Genomic DNA, 17,405 nt, shown 5'->3' with positions numbered 1-17,405 from the left:
CATTGGTGATAGAAAATGTTACATTTGAGAGTAGAGCGTAACAGATGACAGCTTTGTAGCTAATTTCCATTGTCAGAAGTAAAGTTAAGAAATTAGGAGTGGAAAACCATACACGGATAAGAAGAGTTCAAATACCAAGCCTCCATTTTTTTCATTATTATTTGTGGTTCAAGGTCAATTAAAATAAGAAATGCATTTGTTTCTGTGGAGACGGCTCTAAAATGTGGGATCATATCGAATTCCGTTGCCTGTTTGTTTCATTCTGTTCATCGTTGTTCAATTGGTCTGTTCGGATGCGCAACGGGCTTGAGGAGCAGCAATGAGTCATTTGAAACACTAAACCTGCACATGCAAATGCATTCATATTGGAGCGGCAATGCCCCCCATGGCCCCGCAACGGAAGGATGTGGCCCGGCAAAGCGGGCTCCCCGCGCTGGGTCCGCCCAGGATTTTAGCGCAGCAAATGAGCACTTTGTGTAAAGCCACATGACACAGAAAGCCCAGAGAGGAATGTCCCCTGCTGCATTTCATTGTGCCACAGAGGCCATTTTGTATTCAAAGTTGGGAGACTGCGAGTATCAACAAAAAATAAATTAAGATACTCCAGACAAAATGGTCACTATAGGATATCATTTCATGTGTGTAAAGAATAGGTGCAAGGGTATGGCGACCGACTTGATCACAAACCTGAACTGCACTAACAAAAACCTCTATTTCTTCAGAAAAAAAAAAGAATCAAAATTAATCCATCAGAAATTGTGGGTGAGGAGGATTAATGGTGTTCGGTAATTTTACAAAACAAAATGGTCTGCATCATTCAAATGTTTACTGTCAATCGTGCTGCCTTAGGAAAATGACAGCAAACGGTTCGTCTACTAGTGGTGTCATCTGAAAAAAAACTGAAGGATGTGTGCTGAAATTAACAATATTCGTCTCCTACAGATTTTACAGTCACTACTACAGTGCAGTTCATCAGGACAGATTTTACCTGAGTAGTCATCATCGATGTCCCCAGATATTGAGGAGTCCGTGTCCTCGGAGGAGGCTTGGCTCCTCCAGCTGGAGTTGCCCATGCGAGAGGCCCCGTGGGAGAACCCGACTGAGCGCAACACTGACCAGTTTTTTTGTCTCCAGTCTTAACTAACGGCTGTCTGCTGTTGGGACTGGCATTTTTTCACGGCCCAGCTGAGAATTAGTCACAAACTAGCTCATCGTGATCATGCTCACTTGACCCACTCTTCTAGGGAAGATCCACAAATAGCAGCAGAGGCGGAAGGGGGGGAGGCGTGGGGGCTTTCGGAGGTCATGAAGTACTTAAAAGTAGTGGTTTAACAGCGCAGAAGGCTGGCGGTGCCACCACAGGTGCCACCCAGTTAGCTTGGCGTGGGGACGCACTGAAGTGTGGCGGAGAAGGGAAAAGGACACCCGCCCGCCGGTGGCTTGCTGAGCAGCACACAGTGAGAGCAACAAATGACTCATCTTCATAGACAAACGGCAAAAAGTACCAGTGTTGCGTTATAGTCGGCGTTTTCCCAAAACAACCTTGACATCTCTGGCTCTCGTCGCCGCGCCTTGCGGGGCTGATCGATAGCGGTGTCTAAGCAGAAGCCAACGAGCGACCAGTTCGCTGCTCTGAACGATTCTCCTTCTGGCGTGGAAAGATTCGCACCACTTCCTGACGGATCTACTGCCTCCTTCTGCTAGTTTTCACATACTAATCACAATAATTACGGCGCAGCTAAATCTACGCGGGGGGTGGGGGGGGGTTATATAGTCTCTCATTGAGTGGGTGAAGTGCACTGCAGCCGTCAAACCTCAAAATTGCAACGTATCACAAAGCAGCCCAGAAATGCAGGGGGGCCATGTTATGGGTGCACCCCCTGGATTGTTTGCGATTTCGGAAAAGTGTTTGCCCGCCTGACTGAGGTTCTTCCTTTACACCCCCCACTATAGCACCAATTTTTTCATACGACTAAAATTCACTTTCGCCCATTCAAAGATATCTGTGTTGGATTTTTTTAAATACTCCTCCAAGTGAGGTCTACAAGAAGAGATGCAGCGTAAAGAAGACAAGAGGCAGAGACCGGCCCCAACGAATTTCCAGTCATTTAGAAATTCGACATTCACTTTACAGAGCCTTTAAATATATGTAATTTCATATCTAAAGTAACCCTCAACATGCACGAACAATAATTGGGTCTGCAGCCAACCTGCTTTTATGTTACTGAAAAATCACTGCCATGTGTAACAAATACTTTTGTAAGTATGTTTTTTTATAAGTTTAAGTGTATTCAACGCATGTTAAATGGGTAAATCAATACAATAATAATAATCATTATAATTATTTTATTTTTTTAAGATTTGGCCTCTCTGTACCACAGAATTACACAAGAGCGCCGCAATAAAGAGTTCATTGCAGTGTGCTCGGAAATGACTGACACATCTGCGCTAACTCTGAGTAAACGTCACAGCTTGAAACGGCAAACACGTGCCACGTAGGTGAGGAGGCTGGCGAGACCAAAAATAGGACATGGATGTCTACTTCCATTGACTGCTGACAAAAAGACACAGAGGCTAATTATAAAACATAACTTCTCGCAACGCTCACATGCCAAAGCTGCTGTGTCACACTGTCCAACTTTGTAGGGGGGCATCACTTTTTCCGACACGGTGACAGCAAAATAACATTAGGTCAGTCATGCAAAAAAAAAATAAAAAAATTCGTTTGAGTCTGTTGATTCCAAGATACAAGAAGACAATTCCCAGTGTGGTCCCTGCAGTGTTGCAAACTTGAAGGTGTTAAAACAGCCGAGATTTTTGCCATAAAACTCACTGTTCTGCTTGACTGATTTTCCGCTTTTTTTGTCAGAAACCACAGTTTTTTTGAGGGATGAAATCAACCCATGTTCTACTGCTAATGAATAAAGAACTTAACTATGTAATAAACTTTTTTTTTTCTTTTAAAAGAAGACTTTCTATTATCTTGCATTGTCACAGACTACAGCATTCTGCCCAGTTTGACCAAACATGCAAACACAAAATCCTTAATAAATTCACATTTAAAACATTCAACAATGTGACATTGGAAAACTGAATGGTTTTCCTGTTGCAGGTTTCAACAGCGTGTAGCGAGCACACTTTGCAGCTAATTAGACGAACTGTGCAAGGGAGTCTTCTTTTCCTCAAAGTGATGGTATATAACAATTATTAACAGCAATGAGAGTGAAAAGAGGCACTAAGGGAAACATCCTTCGCTTCCCCCCTCTCCACATACATCACTGTGTGCCGATTGTCCAAAATAGGACAAACGAGTGTCATGGGACAATGGGCTGTACGTCTTAATTTGGCTACACATTGATTGGCCTTCTTAGTCTGCACACTATGGCAACCATTTGGTACGGTGCATTTTTGGCAGCGCTTCATGACAATGGAACCCCGAAAAACACTTTTAGTTATCCCAATGCTGGTGTGCCGACACAATGAAATGCATAACGAATACCAAGTACAACTTGACTCCCACGCAAAACGAAATCTATTGATCGCCAAAGAGCACTCCAGGTTTAAGTCAACCATCGATCCTGATTGTGAAGGTCCCGGGCAGGTAAGATTGACATGGACCAAAAAAAAATTAATACATCCACGTACATATAATGGAAGCAGTGCAGCCAAGAGAAGTGCAACAGAATAAATTAATATAATGTTGTGGAACTACACTGGTAAGAACTAAATTTGTACTTCCTTCAATCACCCTCCTCCCTCAGAGGGAAGGAGTGACCTAATCCTCTTCTGTGATGGCTGGTTGCTAACATGTTGGAGATGCCGATGGGGCAACGGTAGGATGCCTGGGGAGCAGATAAGTGCTGATGACTTGACTCTTGGGGCTTTTTGTTTTGTATTTTTTATGATACGCAAGTCATCTGTGTGCGAGGCATTGGCACATTTTGACGCCCTGTGGTTAGGATGTGACACTCTCCTCCCTTGTCTATGCCTGTCCACCATGCATCACTTTGCTTTGAGTATGTGCGTGCGTGCGTGCGTGCGTGTGTGTGCGCGTGCAGGGGTGCGTGCGTGCGTGTGTTTGTGTGCGTGTGTGAAGACAGCTGCTTCAAGTGGGGATGCAAAAGTAGCCGCTGGGTCTAACGTTTCATCATCCAAAGCAAACTCACGGGACTAGCGTACGTATTTTTCTGAGTTGTACTTCACATAATTGCGCTTCATACTAAAACAGAGGAAGCAACTCAAATGAAATAGCCACGGCGACTTAAACTCCAGTCGACTCTCGTCACTGTGACTCAGACTTGAGTCGATTTGAGACGCTGCGACTTGGACTGAAGTCACTGTAAAGTTCATAAGAGTCGACTTGTCACTACAAATTGGACTGCAATTGACTGGAGTCACTGTTTCAATGCCTTGATACTTGGCAAATATGTAAAAATTTGAGACACAACTTGGGTTTAGGAGTCCAAGACTGACTTGAGATCAGATAACTTACCAGACTTGATTGTTTTTCATTTTAAAATAAATATTTTTTATGTGGCCATTATGCATATTGTTAGCCTAACAACACAAGTGCCTGCATCATTTTTAAACGAGTGAATATCATAATGCTTTTTCTAAAGATGTTGCTTCGTCCTTAACGTCTGTGTAGATTGTCAATCATCCCAGCCATGTAATCTGAGTAAAGGTTGACTCCAGGCAACTGGCCTCGACTTGCTTGTTGAATTATTTTCCGAAAAGGAATTATGCTACTAGGTTAATGACGTGGCTATTATATGATTTCATTTTTTTGTTGTTGCATCGCTTACTTGAAAAAATAAGTTACAATGTAGCAAAGTTGAAAGCATCCATCCTCTTTGATTAATATAAATATGCAACATGTGAGTTCTATGAATCTGTGTAAATGTTTATATTTTCAAATTATCATTTCTCCAACATTCCTGTGAAACCACAAAATCACATCAAACCGAGGCAACCCGGTGAACCCAGGACCAGTGTTGCTGACCACTGAGCTGGATAAATTAACTTCTATCTAAAATAATTTATTGACTTTATGACTTTTTTCCCAGACCAGATATTTCAAGTAGGACCACATTAACAAGATGACTTGACTTAAAGCAGCATTTGACTGGTCATAACCTGACTTGATTCTAATCATTCTTGAGACTGAAGACTGCAAAATTAGACATTTTAAGCACGTGCGGCCTGACTAACGAACAAAAGTGGAGCGGCGTGCTCAAGTTTGGGAGCATACACGTCAACGACCCGAAGCAGCCAGCCAAGCCCAAAGCTAAACCGTTAGCCGTGCGGCTAGCGCCCGTAACAAACGCCGCCTGACGCCCCGCGTTCGGCTGGCCGGGTGAAAGCGACCCCGACCGCTTGCTTCGTGTTGGGCGAAAAGCGAAAGTATGAAGTCCAGCTGTGAAGACGCCTCCAAATCTCGCATTTTCGCTATGGGTTTACATGCAAGGAAGGATGCCGGTGAAGTACCCCTTAACCCCACTTTTAAAAAAAAAAAAAAAAGGGGAAAAAATGCAGCTAAAGCGCTAAGCTACAACCACAACGTACGAGGCCCGATTGGAGAAGCGAACACAATGAAATGTTACCACGATAGCATAGCGAGCGTCTCCAGCCTCGGAAACCGTTACACGGCGGACTCTCACCTTGCTTACTCTCGATTTTTCCCGACATTTTCTTCCTCTCGGTGGCCCGCACTCGGCGTTTCCGACAAAAAAACGCTGGCGCCTCGCAGCTGCTTCGTCGTGGTCGCCACCGACGACTATTCCCTCCTTTTCCGCACACCGTAGTGTCCGTCAGACGGGTCCAGTAGGCTCAAAATGATGTATCCGTCTTCCACACACATGGTGCGGGTCCAAGCGGTTAGGGGGGAAGAGGCCGCTCCTTGGTCAAGTCGGTCCGTCGCTGGTGAGCTTCCGCTGGGTCTACGCTACACGCGCACGCGTTGACGTCTGGTGGCGGAGCCCGTGAACTCGCTAGTGGGAAACAAGCAAGCCAGCCAGTGACTGTCGAGCGGGAGCCCAGACGGCGCGTCAGCGACCCGCCGTGGCAGGAATGCGCAACGGCAATCTGTCAACAAGGGTGGGCGTGTGTGTGTGCGCGTGGGTGCGTGGGGGTGCGTGTGGGTGTGTGTGTGTGTGTGTGTGTGAGTGTGTGAGGATCGCCGGGCCCGCGGGAGGAAGGCAAGTTTACACCGGGCGGGTATGGCGGTTTGCGAGGGTGGTGATGGAGTTGTCCGCAACCGGGAAACAAGTAGGACCCGGACCACTGATGGACTGTTCCACTCTTGCTGCCGGCGTAATAAGTAGCAGTGGGCTAAAGTGGGTGTTTCACCGGGAACAATGTGGGTGTCGAACGTTGAATCTTCAAAATTCCCCTGCAGGTGCCACAAAAAGTGTGGATGTTTATAGCTTTCACCTGAAAACCAGTGGGGGGATTAAAACTTTTGATGTGTTTCTAGTCATTGCCTGGAAAAACATGGGAGCTGAAACATTCCACTGATAAACAGTCAATGTTGAAATATTTCACTAAAAAAGTGTGAGTGTTGAAACGTTTCACAGGGGAAAGTGTGGCTTTTCAAATGAGCAGTTTATAAAACTTTTACCCTGAAAAGTGTGGGTGTCGAATGTTGAAACACCCACATTCCCCTGCAGGTGCAACAACAAATGTTGAAACCTTTCACAAGGAACAATTTGGGGGTGGAAACCTTTCACCTGAAAAAACGTGGGCATTGAAACATTTGACCGGAAAAATGGGGATGTTTAAAACCCTTTTTTTCTCCAAATTTACACTGGGAGGTATCGGTTTTGAAACACACACACATCCAGGTGCGAAGATCTGGTGGTGGGGGGTGAAGGTTGGGGCGGGTAATTGGAAGACGTTTTGGGAGTAAAGTCCCCTTGCTCGATGCATTGGGTGGGTGTACGATCAGTATGTAAAATAACCCAGCCTATTGACGTAACCCCATTTGCCTTAATATTGTTCATTAAATGCATGAAGATGCAACGAACATAATCCGAAAATATCCACGAGTTTCCCGTCAAACCAGCTGCTGTGAAAAAGGCCCCTGGAGATGTCCCGAGTGTTATCCGTCTTGTTTTTATCTTTCTTTCTCTTTTGTAAATTATTAACGCAACTCTTATTATTGCTTGAAGTGATCTAGGTCAGATCGTGAAAGCTGCGAGCGTGCGTTCAAGCGCTGACACGCACGCATTTACGTCACGTGAGTTGAATTAGCGTCAACCCAGTTGCTATTTGGCCCATATTCGATCAATACACCGCCTGCCGCCTTTACCCCGCCCCTCACACGGCAGGAGGCCGCGCCCGAGCAAAGCGGAATACCTTGCCGGAGGCTACGATAAAGTCGCACACAGGCAAGACAATAGTCTCCTTTGACTTGTCTGGGCAGGAGCGTGTTGCGATCTCAACGCTCGCTTGCTTTCCTGAATTTTCTCCACAGGCTAATTTGTGGGGCAAAATTATGTTTGCAATTAACAGTGGAGTGGGGATACGCAACGGGCCTGCAAATAGCAAAATTCCGCGTATGTTTAAAACCAATTGAAACGAAATTGAGGGCAATAATCTCGTTGCACACTTGAGTACAATGACAATAAAGGGATTTCTAATTCTAATTTTTAAAAAATCGAATAACGTTAATAAACAGGAAAGTCAGCAAAACCCCAAACCAACGCTCCGACCCCGCCGGTGCAACAAAAAGTATGAGACGCCAAAGATGACGTTTAAGACATCGTGAGGGTATGACAAAACCGACTCCCTCAGTTTTTACGTTTCTGCCTTTGCCTCCTCATTTTGACCACAGTCGACCATTCTAGGCGATGCAACGTGACTCTGCTGCCACCTGGTGGCCATCTGCACTCATGGCTACAACTTTATCGTCTGGCAAACCACACCCACTAAGAAACCAAGCGCTGGTACACGATGAATGTGGATTTCCAGGCTAAACACTTTAGGTCCACATGTACAGCTTTCAATAGGATCCATTATACTGTAATTACATTACTACGTTTCTGAAAGTGTCAAAGTTGTACCCAATATAATATTGTGGCCTGTAATAGTCATTTAACTCATGTAACAAGTCACTTAACTGTAAATGCACAATTCTGCCATCATGCGTTTGGCCACAAGGTGGTGCCCAAATCCTAATTATAAGAGTGACTTGCTGGCGCTCTGTAGTAGCTAGAACAGAGATGCTGCTAATGAGATGTGAAATAAGGTGGGGGTCTCCCAACGTAAGGGCGCTGTAAATGTTGACTTCGCTGTTTGTTCGTATGATGATGATTAATTGATACAAATGTGTTGCGAGGAAGAGAGCACTGAATATATTCAGCACTGTTGTGCAAGTTTACCCTGCTCCATCTGTGTGGGGAACTTTTGTAATTTCTTTTAAAATCGTGATCCACTGAGGGGAAAAAGTAGCTTTCTAAAAACAGGTTCACTGTACTTTTTAACAATTTGTGAATATCCAACTAAAAAAAGGCGGGGCTTGCCTGAACACTCGAAGACAGGAGACAGTGAGGATGGCGTTTGATTTCTGTGGCGGGCATTTTTTTTTCCACGGGCAAGACGAGCCGCAATTTAAAGCTCCCTTAACCTTGGACTGGGGTTACGCCCTCTCGACCCGGCGGCCAGAGTGTAGTGGGGGGATCAACCAGACTTAAACTGGATACACTTAACCGAGAAAAAAACACACACACCGGGGTGGTGTATTTTTGGCCTTTTCCATCGTGGAATTAAGATGAATGGCTCTCGCTGTATGTGTGTGAGTGAAGATGGAGAGCTGCTGGATGAACAGGACAAGATGTCTGGGTCATAACCTGCTCAATACTGCATGAGAATGGAACACTCTGTCACTGCCAAAAGCTAACGCGCTGCGTGTTGACAAGGTCGCGCGGAAGACAAGGAGGTGCGCAAAAGGGGAAAGAAACATGCACACGCGCGCACACACAGAAACCAAACCAAGCCAAGCCAACTTGAAATGTTTTCACCAGTAGGTCGGAGGAAGAGGCTTGACGACGGACGTGCACACGTGCTGGGCTTCACAGGAATTATTTATGTGCTGAAGCAAGCATTGTTGGGCTGCTCTTTGGAAACGCCGCCTTTTAACGGGCCGCCGTCTCCTTTCAGCCAAGACGCGCCCCTGAGTGACATTTAACTGAAGCGGGCCAAAGAGCTGCAAAGCAGACCGACCTCCAGGCGCAAAACACTCCTACTTTTTCACACCTCAGCCTACATTGGTCCTTTGCATCTCTGGGGGAGAATAAGGGTTTGGGGGGGGGCACATCTGAGGTGGCCTTTTGCCTCATGGCTGAGTGTCTGCACAGAATTTTTTTTTTTACTCTAAAAAGACTATATTTGGTCCCAGTAAATGCAAGTAAGAACGCACAGTTGGTCGTGGCGCTTTTGACGCGTTCGGAGACAATTTTTGTCATTTCCCCATTTTACTGAGTATAGGTTGAGACAAACTTTTGGCCGCCTTGCAAGCACATCCACACGCACGAGCGATGGACTAAAATCCACGTTTGATGAGCGGCTTTGATTAATGGAGCCCCTTTTTTTTTTTTAATTGTCACTCCCACGCACCCTCCCGCCCTAAAAAAATGGGCGTCCTGATTGTTTCCAAGTAGACGCAGTGCTGCTCGCCATGTTGTGGCACAATCGCGGTCCACTGAAGACGGTGGCTCGCTTGTATGAACTGTAAAAGGAAATAAAATCAAGGACGTACAACTTTGCAACACAGGTTCTTAGAAGTTCATATTTCTTTTATTTCAGATCTTTGCCCAACATTTTAAATCCCATCAGCCAACTTTAATTGGTGAGGAGAGCGCGCTCTCCTCCAGCAATATTGGTCACTGGTCCCGGTAAGCCATCCATCCCCGTCTCGTCACACCGGGAGTGCATTGGTTATTTTCAACGAGGCAACTGGAGACCATCTGGTCCGTGGGAGCGACACACTGACCAGCCCGCGCGGAGCAATGGCGCGGCAAGGTTTTCCTGCCCGCTATTCAGCCGACAAGGAACACCGAACAGGACGGCTGTGAGTCATGGAATTGGGGTTCACGCGCAAGGCTGTGACAGTAGTTTGCGGGCGGGGTCATGATGAGCTCACGTTTTTCTTTTATTTTCATCGATTAAATGAACGTCATTACTGTTTGGGCAAATCACTTTGACCTCAGGAAATGATGCGCACAGAAAGGATTTGTTACAGGGTCAAACTGTTGCTGTTGTAAAAATCTTTAACTACCTTTGCACTCCTCTGGATTTTTAACTGTTGTCAAAGTTTAAAAAAAAAAAAAAAGCTAATATAGTGAACCCCAGCAGTGCACATTTTTAAAGATATAGTTCTGCTGATTTTTATTTATTTATTTATTCATTTACTTATTCATGTATTTATTTATTTAATTTTGGGGAAGTCTAGCCCGTTTTTTCAACGTTATTATTTTTCTAAAATCTTGAAAGGCAACATTCTTACAAAGCATGGTAAAATCAAATCATTAGGTAAAATAGCACAAATATGTAGAAACCAACGTGAACTAGCGGTTTAGCGACAGAGTGTATGAAGCTCACTCATAAGTCTTATATCACAATAACGCAAAGTGCTGCAGAAGGCAGGAAAAGCCTGTGAGTGAAGACAGTTTGACAGAGAAACATAATCTAAAGAGGCACTCCTCTGGGAAATTTAGCATCTCTAATCCGCCTGATTGTGTTCGATGAGCGGCCCGGAAGCGTGGAGGAGGAGGAACCAGCTCAGCAGCATCAATCCCCCCTGGAGGTAAGGTCAACGGGTCATGGGAGCTGGCCTTTAACCTGCAGCCTCCATCACTACTTTCCGCGGGCGTTTCTTTTACTCACCTAAGGATGGTCACAAGTTACTGCAATTGGCTGCAAAAACGTCGCTTGATGACACCTGCAATGAAAACGGTGACGACCACAACTTTTTATCTCATTCTCCTTTCGCATAATGTTATTAGAAAAACCTTTCAAGTTGACTGCATTGTGATGTCGATGAAGAACTGGTAAGGCGTAAAGTCTCCTAAATTCACTTTGCAACAATCTCAACAAAAACCTTGACAACAATTTTGATGAAACCCTTCCAGAGACAATTTTGTGACAATTTGGATTTCAAAACATTGAAACTACTACTTTCTGAATTTAATAATAATAATAATAATAATAATAATAATAATTTTATGGTGATTTTGGCAAAAACCTCGGAAGGTCTCCCTTGTAACAATTTTGACAAAACTGACTTAAATCACTTCATGAGACTCTGGATGAAAACCTTCGATGTCCACTTTGTGACAATATTTACCAAAATATTGCAACTCTGTCCACTTTTTTACAATTTCATAAAAAACATCAAAAACTCATAAATTACAAGTTGATTTTGATGTAAATCTTGTAAATCCACCAAGTAAAAATTTTAATAAAACTCTTTGGTTGCACTTTGGTTCTCTGTTCACTTTGTGACCATTTTGACCAAGACGTTGAAACTCAGTTTTGTTTCCCAAAATTTCATAAAAGGAATAGAAAGTTACAAAAAAAACAAAAACTTGTAAGTCGACTGACTTCGTTGCCATTTTGATGAAAACTCGCAAATCCATTTCATCAGAATTTGGACCAAAAAAAAACAGCAAATCCACTTTATGATGCTGAAGACGGCCAAACAAGCTTAGATAATGACTGTTTCGAGCAGATGGCTGACTATAAAGGTATATTTTCACAGCACCGAGTACGACTGATGTACTGCGCGCAGGTGAAAAGCACCAAAATTAGACACGAAATGACAAGGAATTATGCTGATTCCCTTGTAAAGCATCCCAAAGATGAATTTGCGCTCTGGTGCAAAAGGAGGACATGGACGGTGGCGTGGTGGGGGGAAAAAAAAACAAAAAAAAAAACTCCGCTCATTATCTCACCACAGTCATCCGGCAAACCCGCAAAAGAAGAGAAGATAAAAGAAGAGGAAAAAGGCAGCAGCGGCGGCGGCGGCAGCTGCACTAGGACGCAACGTGTTGAGCCGCCTGTGCTGCACACTGATGGACGTTTTCATGTAGACACAGTAACCTAGTTAGCGCCATTCGTTGCAAAGAGAGCAGCCACGCTTGCCAGGCGCAGTCGTGTATAGCTTTGCTTAATTGGCCACCAGACAAATCGGGCAATGAAACACATGCGCGCATACATTCACACACACACGCGGACACACGCACGCAAAGGAACGGGAGAGAATCAGGCAGATTCGTGTTAATTTCTTACTTTCACACACAGTCGCCTGTGAAAAGAGCATCAGTGTGACTTTTGAAAAGGAAGTTAGGTTAAATGTAAAAAGAAGAGGGATTTTAAGAAAAACCTTCTCAAGACACTTTAAGATCATTATCACAAATGACGGGCAAATCCTCAGAACAAGGGATGGCGCTACAGGGCGTGCGATGGCCTCGTCAGAAATCTGTGTTGCTCCTCTAATATTTGATTTTTTGTAAATTCTTTTCTCAGACCCCATGTCAAGACCCAAACCCAGATAGGTCCACTTAATGACTAGTTTGACAAGTAACTTGTTTTATTCAACTTTTTTTCCTTTTTTTTTTACAATTCTTTTTTTTAATCAGTCTTCAGATTCAGAAAAATCCATTCATTCTCATAGTGCAATTCGAATGCACCTCATGACAAGTCTGACAAATAACTTTTGGTGATTTGAAAGAAAAATTTCGAAGACCACTTCAAGACACTTTTGATGAAAACTTTGTCTGCGTAAGCACAATGTGAGGCTTCGTGAAATTTTCCCACCAGTTGCTCACAGACGAACGTTGCGCTGCGAGGGCCGAAATAGCGTTTCTGGCACCAAAGAGCTACAGAAGTAGCTCGCCTGTCAGTCCAGTCCAGTTCACAGGCCAAGCGGCCCGCTCTTTGATCTGCAGCCTCCTAATGAGCTTTTCAGACGAGAACCCGAGATGAGAGGACGGACGCTTTCAAACGCAACCTTCATTCTGGGGCAATAAAAAAAAATAAAAATAGAAGAAGAAGAGCTGGAAGCAGGCCTAAGATGTTGCCCTGACCAACATTAGTATTCCCTAAAGTCTTCCCATCTGCATTAGTGAAAGCTGGCCGGCCGGCCGGCCCACCATCCGCAAGGTCACTTTCATCATGACGAGCCCGTCGACAGTTTCTAATGCGACACAGAAGGAACCCCCCCCCAATCGCATGCTACACTGTAAACAGATTAATAATGCCAATAATTCCCTTTGTAGCCCCGCCCAGCCTACGGGTGGATGCGCTGCTTGGGATTTGACGAGAAGGACTATAAGCGGCAAAAAAAGCACCGGTGGGGCCACCGCCGTTCCAGGGGAGGACTATTTGTTAAACTGTGCACTTGTGTACAGCATATTGGCTTAAAAGCGAAAAAGAAAAATCCCCCAGGCGAGAATACGAATCTGCAGCATGGAATCAAAAAGAATATTTAATGTCTCGTTCGCATTCAGCGGGCTTCCTTTTGCTGCTTGGTGACAGGACTACATTACGTTAGCTACATTCCATACATTAGTCGACACGCAGGCTTCATTAAAGGCGCACACGGGCTGTCATTTTTCAGCAACATAACGAAAAGAAACACCGTAAATCCATTTAAAGATGTTTTTCACCACAAACGCATCCACTCTATTAGTGTATTTTGAAGAAAAACCTTTTAAATCCACTTGAAGTCAATTTTAATCAAAAGTCCACTGAATGAACAATTTATCAAATCTATTTATCTTCTGGGTCCACTTTAAGAGAAATTTGCCAAAAATTGCTAATGTCTATTTCATGGCAATTTTGATGAATAACTTGTGAGTCCACAGAATGACCATGTGAATTAAAAATCCTGCAGATCATTTCATGACAAATATGATGAAAATCACAACATTTTGTTTTAATCAGAAGCTTCTGTCTACTTCATGGGAAGTTTTTGCTTAAAAAAACACAATTTGGAGAAAAACTTCCAAAGTCCACTTCTTGTCAACAAAATGCAATGAAAACCAACCCACAAGGATTTTTTTTGTTTTGCACCACTAAAATGAATCAACAATAATCTGTTACAGCCCACAAAAAAAACTTGTCACTGCCAGTGACAAGTTTACTCATCAACTACTTTTTTCAACGGGGATGGATGGAGTCAATTTCAACATGAGCCCCTTCGGACACATAGACTATGGCAGTGCACATGACATAGTTGTGTGTCTAAACCCCCCCAAAAAAAAAAAAAAAAAAAAAAAAAAAAACGAAACACAGAATGACACGCACATGATTTCAGCACTTCTGGTTCATGATTGGATTCTGCAGATAACCAATCACAGTCAAGTCAGGTCGCATCCCATACATCCAGTGAGCAAGCGATAAGTCTACCACATGTTACAACCATATAATCATGACTTCCACCGAGAGGGGTACATAAAAATAAATAAATAAATAAATAAAAACATGATTGCGCCATTTTGCCCAGGTTGCTCTCAAAAACAGCAAAAGAAGAAATTCTTTACTGATTCTCAAACACCAGTAGATGACATGGATGCCCCATTTGAGATCAGCAGTTTGTGAGTCCACTGGGAGAAAAGGGGCTGCATTTTGTGGAACCTTCCTTTGTTCTACTGCTGATTATAAAAAAATTTAAAAAAGCAGAATATTTTTTTCCCCCGACGAAACGAGAGTCTAATCATACATTTAGTAGATTTGGTCTACGTTGAATCATCAAACACAATATAACGTTTGTCTGAAATATGACAAAAGGCTCTAAAATGGCTCCCAGTGAATGAGTTTTCCTTTTAAAGAAAAAGCAGAGCATTGTAAAAATGCAAAATAAAACACGATAAAAGAATGTAATAACGTAAATTGATTTACAAAGTAAAATTACTCTACGCACAAACCGCTGCCGATTTGTGGTTCACCATTGACAAATTTCACAATTTGTTACTCCAGTATCAGCCATAAACCATGTTAAAGTAAGTTGATGAGCTTCTTTTAGACAAAAGTAGTGTTAAGTGCGACTTTTGAGGCGTTCACTGTCCATTTTATGTTCACGTCACTCGAGCGGTGGTGTTCCAAAAGCAAAAAAAAAAAATTATCTGAATATATAGCTATTACTCCCTGGCTATTTATGGACAAATAAAAGACAAGTGAAGTTCCCCTGGCTTCTCCTGATGATGAAAAAAAAAAAACAGAAGTGTCAGTCATCTTTGGACGTGTGAGTGCTTAATGATAGGCGAGCGGCGGTGCGACATCAAAGCGCGCCTGACAGACGTACCCGCATGGGCTGACTTGCATGTTAAAAGCCCATTTCTCATGAAAATCTAAATAAAACTCGCGCACACCAAAGATATCCCACCACCATGATCATCATCATCGTCATCTTTTTCATCCACTTGGCATCAGAATCTCCACCTGAAGACATACTTGGAAATCAAATTCTTCAAACGGCACTATTTTTTTTCCCCCATCATTAGAACTGCACATTTTCTAACGACAGCAGCTCGGCTTTCGTGCCTCAAATGAGCGCCGCCGCTCATCTAGCCAAACCCAGGCACACGCCTCCAGGCAAACTTGTTGAGAAAAAAAAGAAAGAAAAATCTGCAAAGGTCACTCAAATAACTTGGGGGGGGGGAGGTTTATTAAACCTGCTTTGACACATAAGTCCACTTCATTTTTTTTTTTTTTTCAAGAAAAACTTTGAATGAAAACTGCGTACGTTCATTTAAGGACAAATGTGATGAAAACCTTGCAAGTCCATGTGGATTGTTTCGAGGAAGACACTTAAGTTCACTTTCACCTTGTAAGTCAATTAAGTTGAAACGATGGAATACTTAACAATATTGAGGAAAATATCATATGTCACCTTTATCACAATTTTCACAGATAAAGTATAAATGATTTTGTTAGGAAAACAAACCTGTGACGCTAGCTTTGTTTGCTTCTGGGAACGCTGCGGGAATGAGCGGCAGCGTTGTGAACACCTCCACGGCGAAACGCCTGCGAATTAAGCAAAACAGAACGGGCAAATGGATTTTTTGTGAACGTAGCATGAGCCTGCTTTATCGCCATCTGGATGAAAAGAGGAAATCAACTTTTGACAATTGAGATGAAAACCTCAGAACTTTCCTTCCTTCCAATTTCAATGGAAATTTAATCAGTGCGCTATTTGAACATTATGACAAAATGCTTTCAAGTCCATATTTTTGGCAATTCTTAACATTTTGGAAACCCTCTGTAAAGAAACAAAACATTTATCCTACTTTTTGACATCTAGAATTTTTTTTATTTTTGTAAAAAGCAACTTGCTTATAAGCAATTCCCCACAGAGCTCAACCCCTGAAGCCCGCTTTTTAAAATGTATTTTATTTTATTTTTTTTTTTAATCATGCTACATTTGTGGGCAGGATTACTTCCTCTCTTCCCCTCGTTGGCCTGTCAACTCAGGGTACGGAGTCATTCTTTAAAGGCTGCAAAAGACTGATTGAGTCGCAGCCTGTTACCGAGTGGCTTAAGAGCAGAAAAGAAGGCTGACGAAAGGCTGAAAAAAAAATGAGCTTGTCTAACAGGGCAAATAAAGAAAGCTTACCGAATGTTAACACTGATCCTACCCTGACCCAACCCCAACCCCGTAACCGAAGCCCATGTGCTGAACTCTGACCATGACTCGCCCGCACCCACCGCGCCAATTTGAAGATTATGGAGGACCGTTGATAAAAAAAAACGTTTAATTTGCGGCAAGTTCGTACCCTGCCAAAATGTACCGTACATCTACATAGACCCTTCTTTGCTGACTCATACGGTGCCATCGCAGCCATAGTGAATGTGGCAAAGTGAAGCAATGCATCAAAATGTTCATTTACAATTTGGAGATCAAGCCTCACTTTTAATTAGGCCATTTTAACACCACTTGACGAATGTAATTTGCAGATTTTGTAGCTAGGGTCACGCGAACAGGAGTTGCCCCATGCAGCCCAGTGTACTTATTTTTTTGCGGATTCCAAATGTTTTTGTTGCATGCCCAAAAAATAGCATACACGAGGAGGAAAAACATTTTCATTTTAGCTAAATTTATAATAATAAATAATAAAAGTATTAACAATAGTGACAGTGTGACAGAGGAAGAGTCCACCCCGGCGCCAAAACAGCGAGATAAGTTTACATGACCAAAAACTGCTTCTTGGTGCATGCGCTGTACTGTATATCCCTGTGTGTGTAAGTGTGTGTGTGTGTGAGTGTTTACATGTATGCAAATTTAATCAAATTAATAAAACAGAAATTCTCCCTTGAGGGTCAATTAAAGGATTCTTCTTCCTTTTTGGCCTCATGGAGGAAACGTGAATGTGCATTCAGCGAGGAAGAGGAGGAGGAAGGAGGAG

The 17,405-nt window shown here is 43.2% G+C and overlaps 1 protein-coding gene across 1 annotated transcript in view; it reads right to left on the bottom strand.

Annotated features, from left to right (window-relative positions):
- The window catches only part of rapgef1b (Rap guanine nucleotide exchange factor (GEF) 1b), a 44,071-nt gene extending 38,052 nt beyond the window's left edge, over positions 1 to 6,019 (bottom strand). Inside the window, exon 1 of the mRNA XM_088281144.1 lies at positions 5,661 to 6,019. Within this exon, the coding sequence (XP_088137270.1) occupies positions 5,661 to 5,688 (28 nt within the window). The 5' untranslated portion in view covers positions 5,689 to 6,019. The remainder of the gene's footprint in view (positions 1 to 5,660) is intronic.
- Between the last annotated feature and the right edge of the window lie 11,386 nt (positions 6,020 to 17,405).

Source organism: Idiotropiscis lumnitzeri, chromosome 18 (assembly GCF_059441095.1).
Source record: "Idiotropiscis lumnitzeri isolate Australia: NSW breed Sydney's pygmy pipehorse chromosome 18, RoL_Ilum_1.0, whole genome shotgun sequence".
In the NCBI taxonomy this organism is placed as follows: domain Eukaryota; kingdom Metazoa; phylum Chordata; class Actinopteri; order Syngnathiformes; family Syngnathidae; genus Idiotropiscis; species Idiotropiscis lumnitzeri.
The sequence above is the reverse complement of the archived record's forward strand: the minus strand, read 5'-3'. Positions and strand labels throughout refer to the sequence as shown.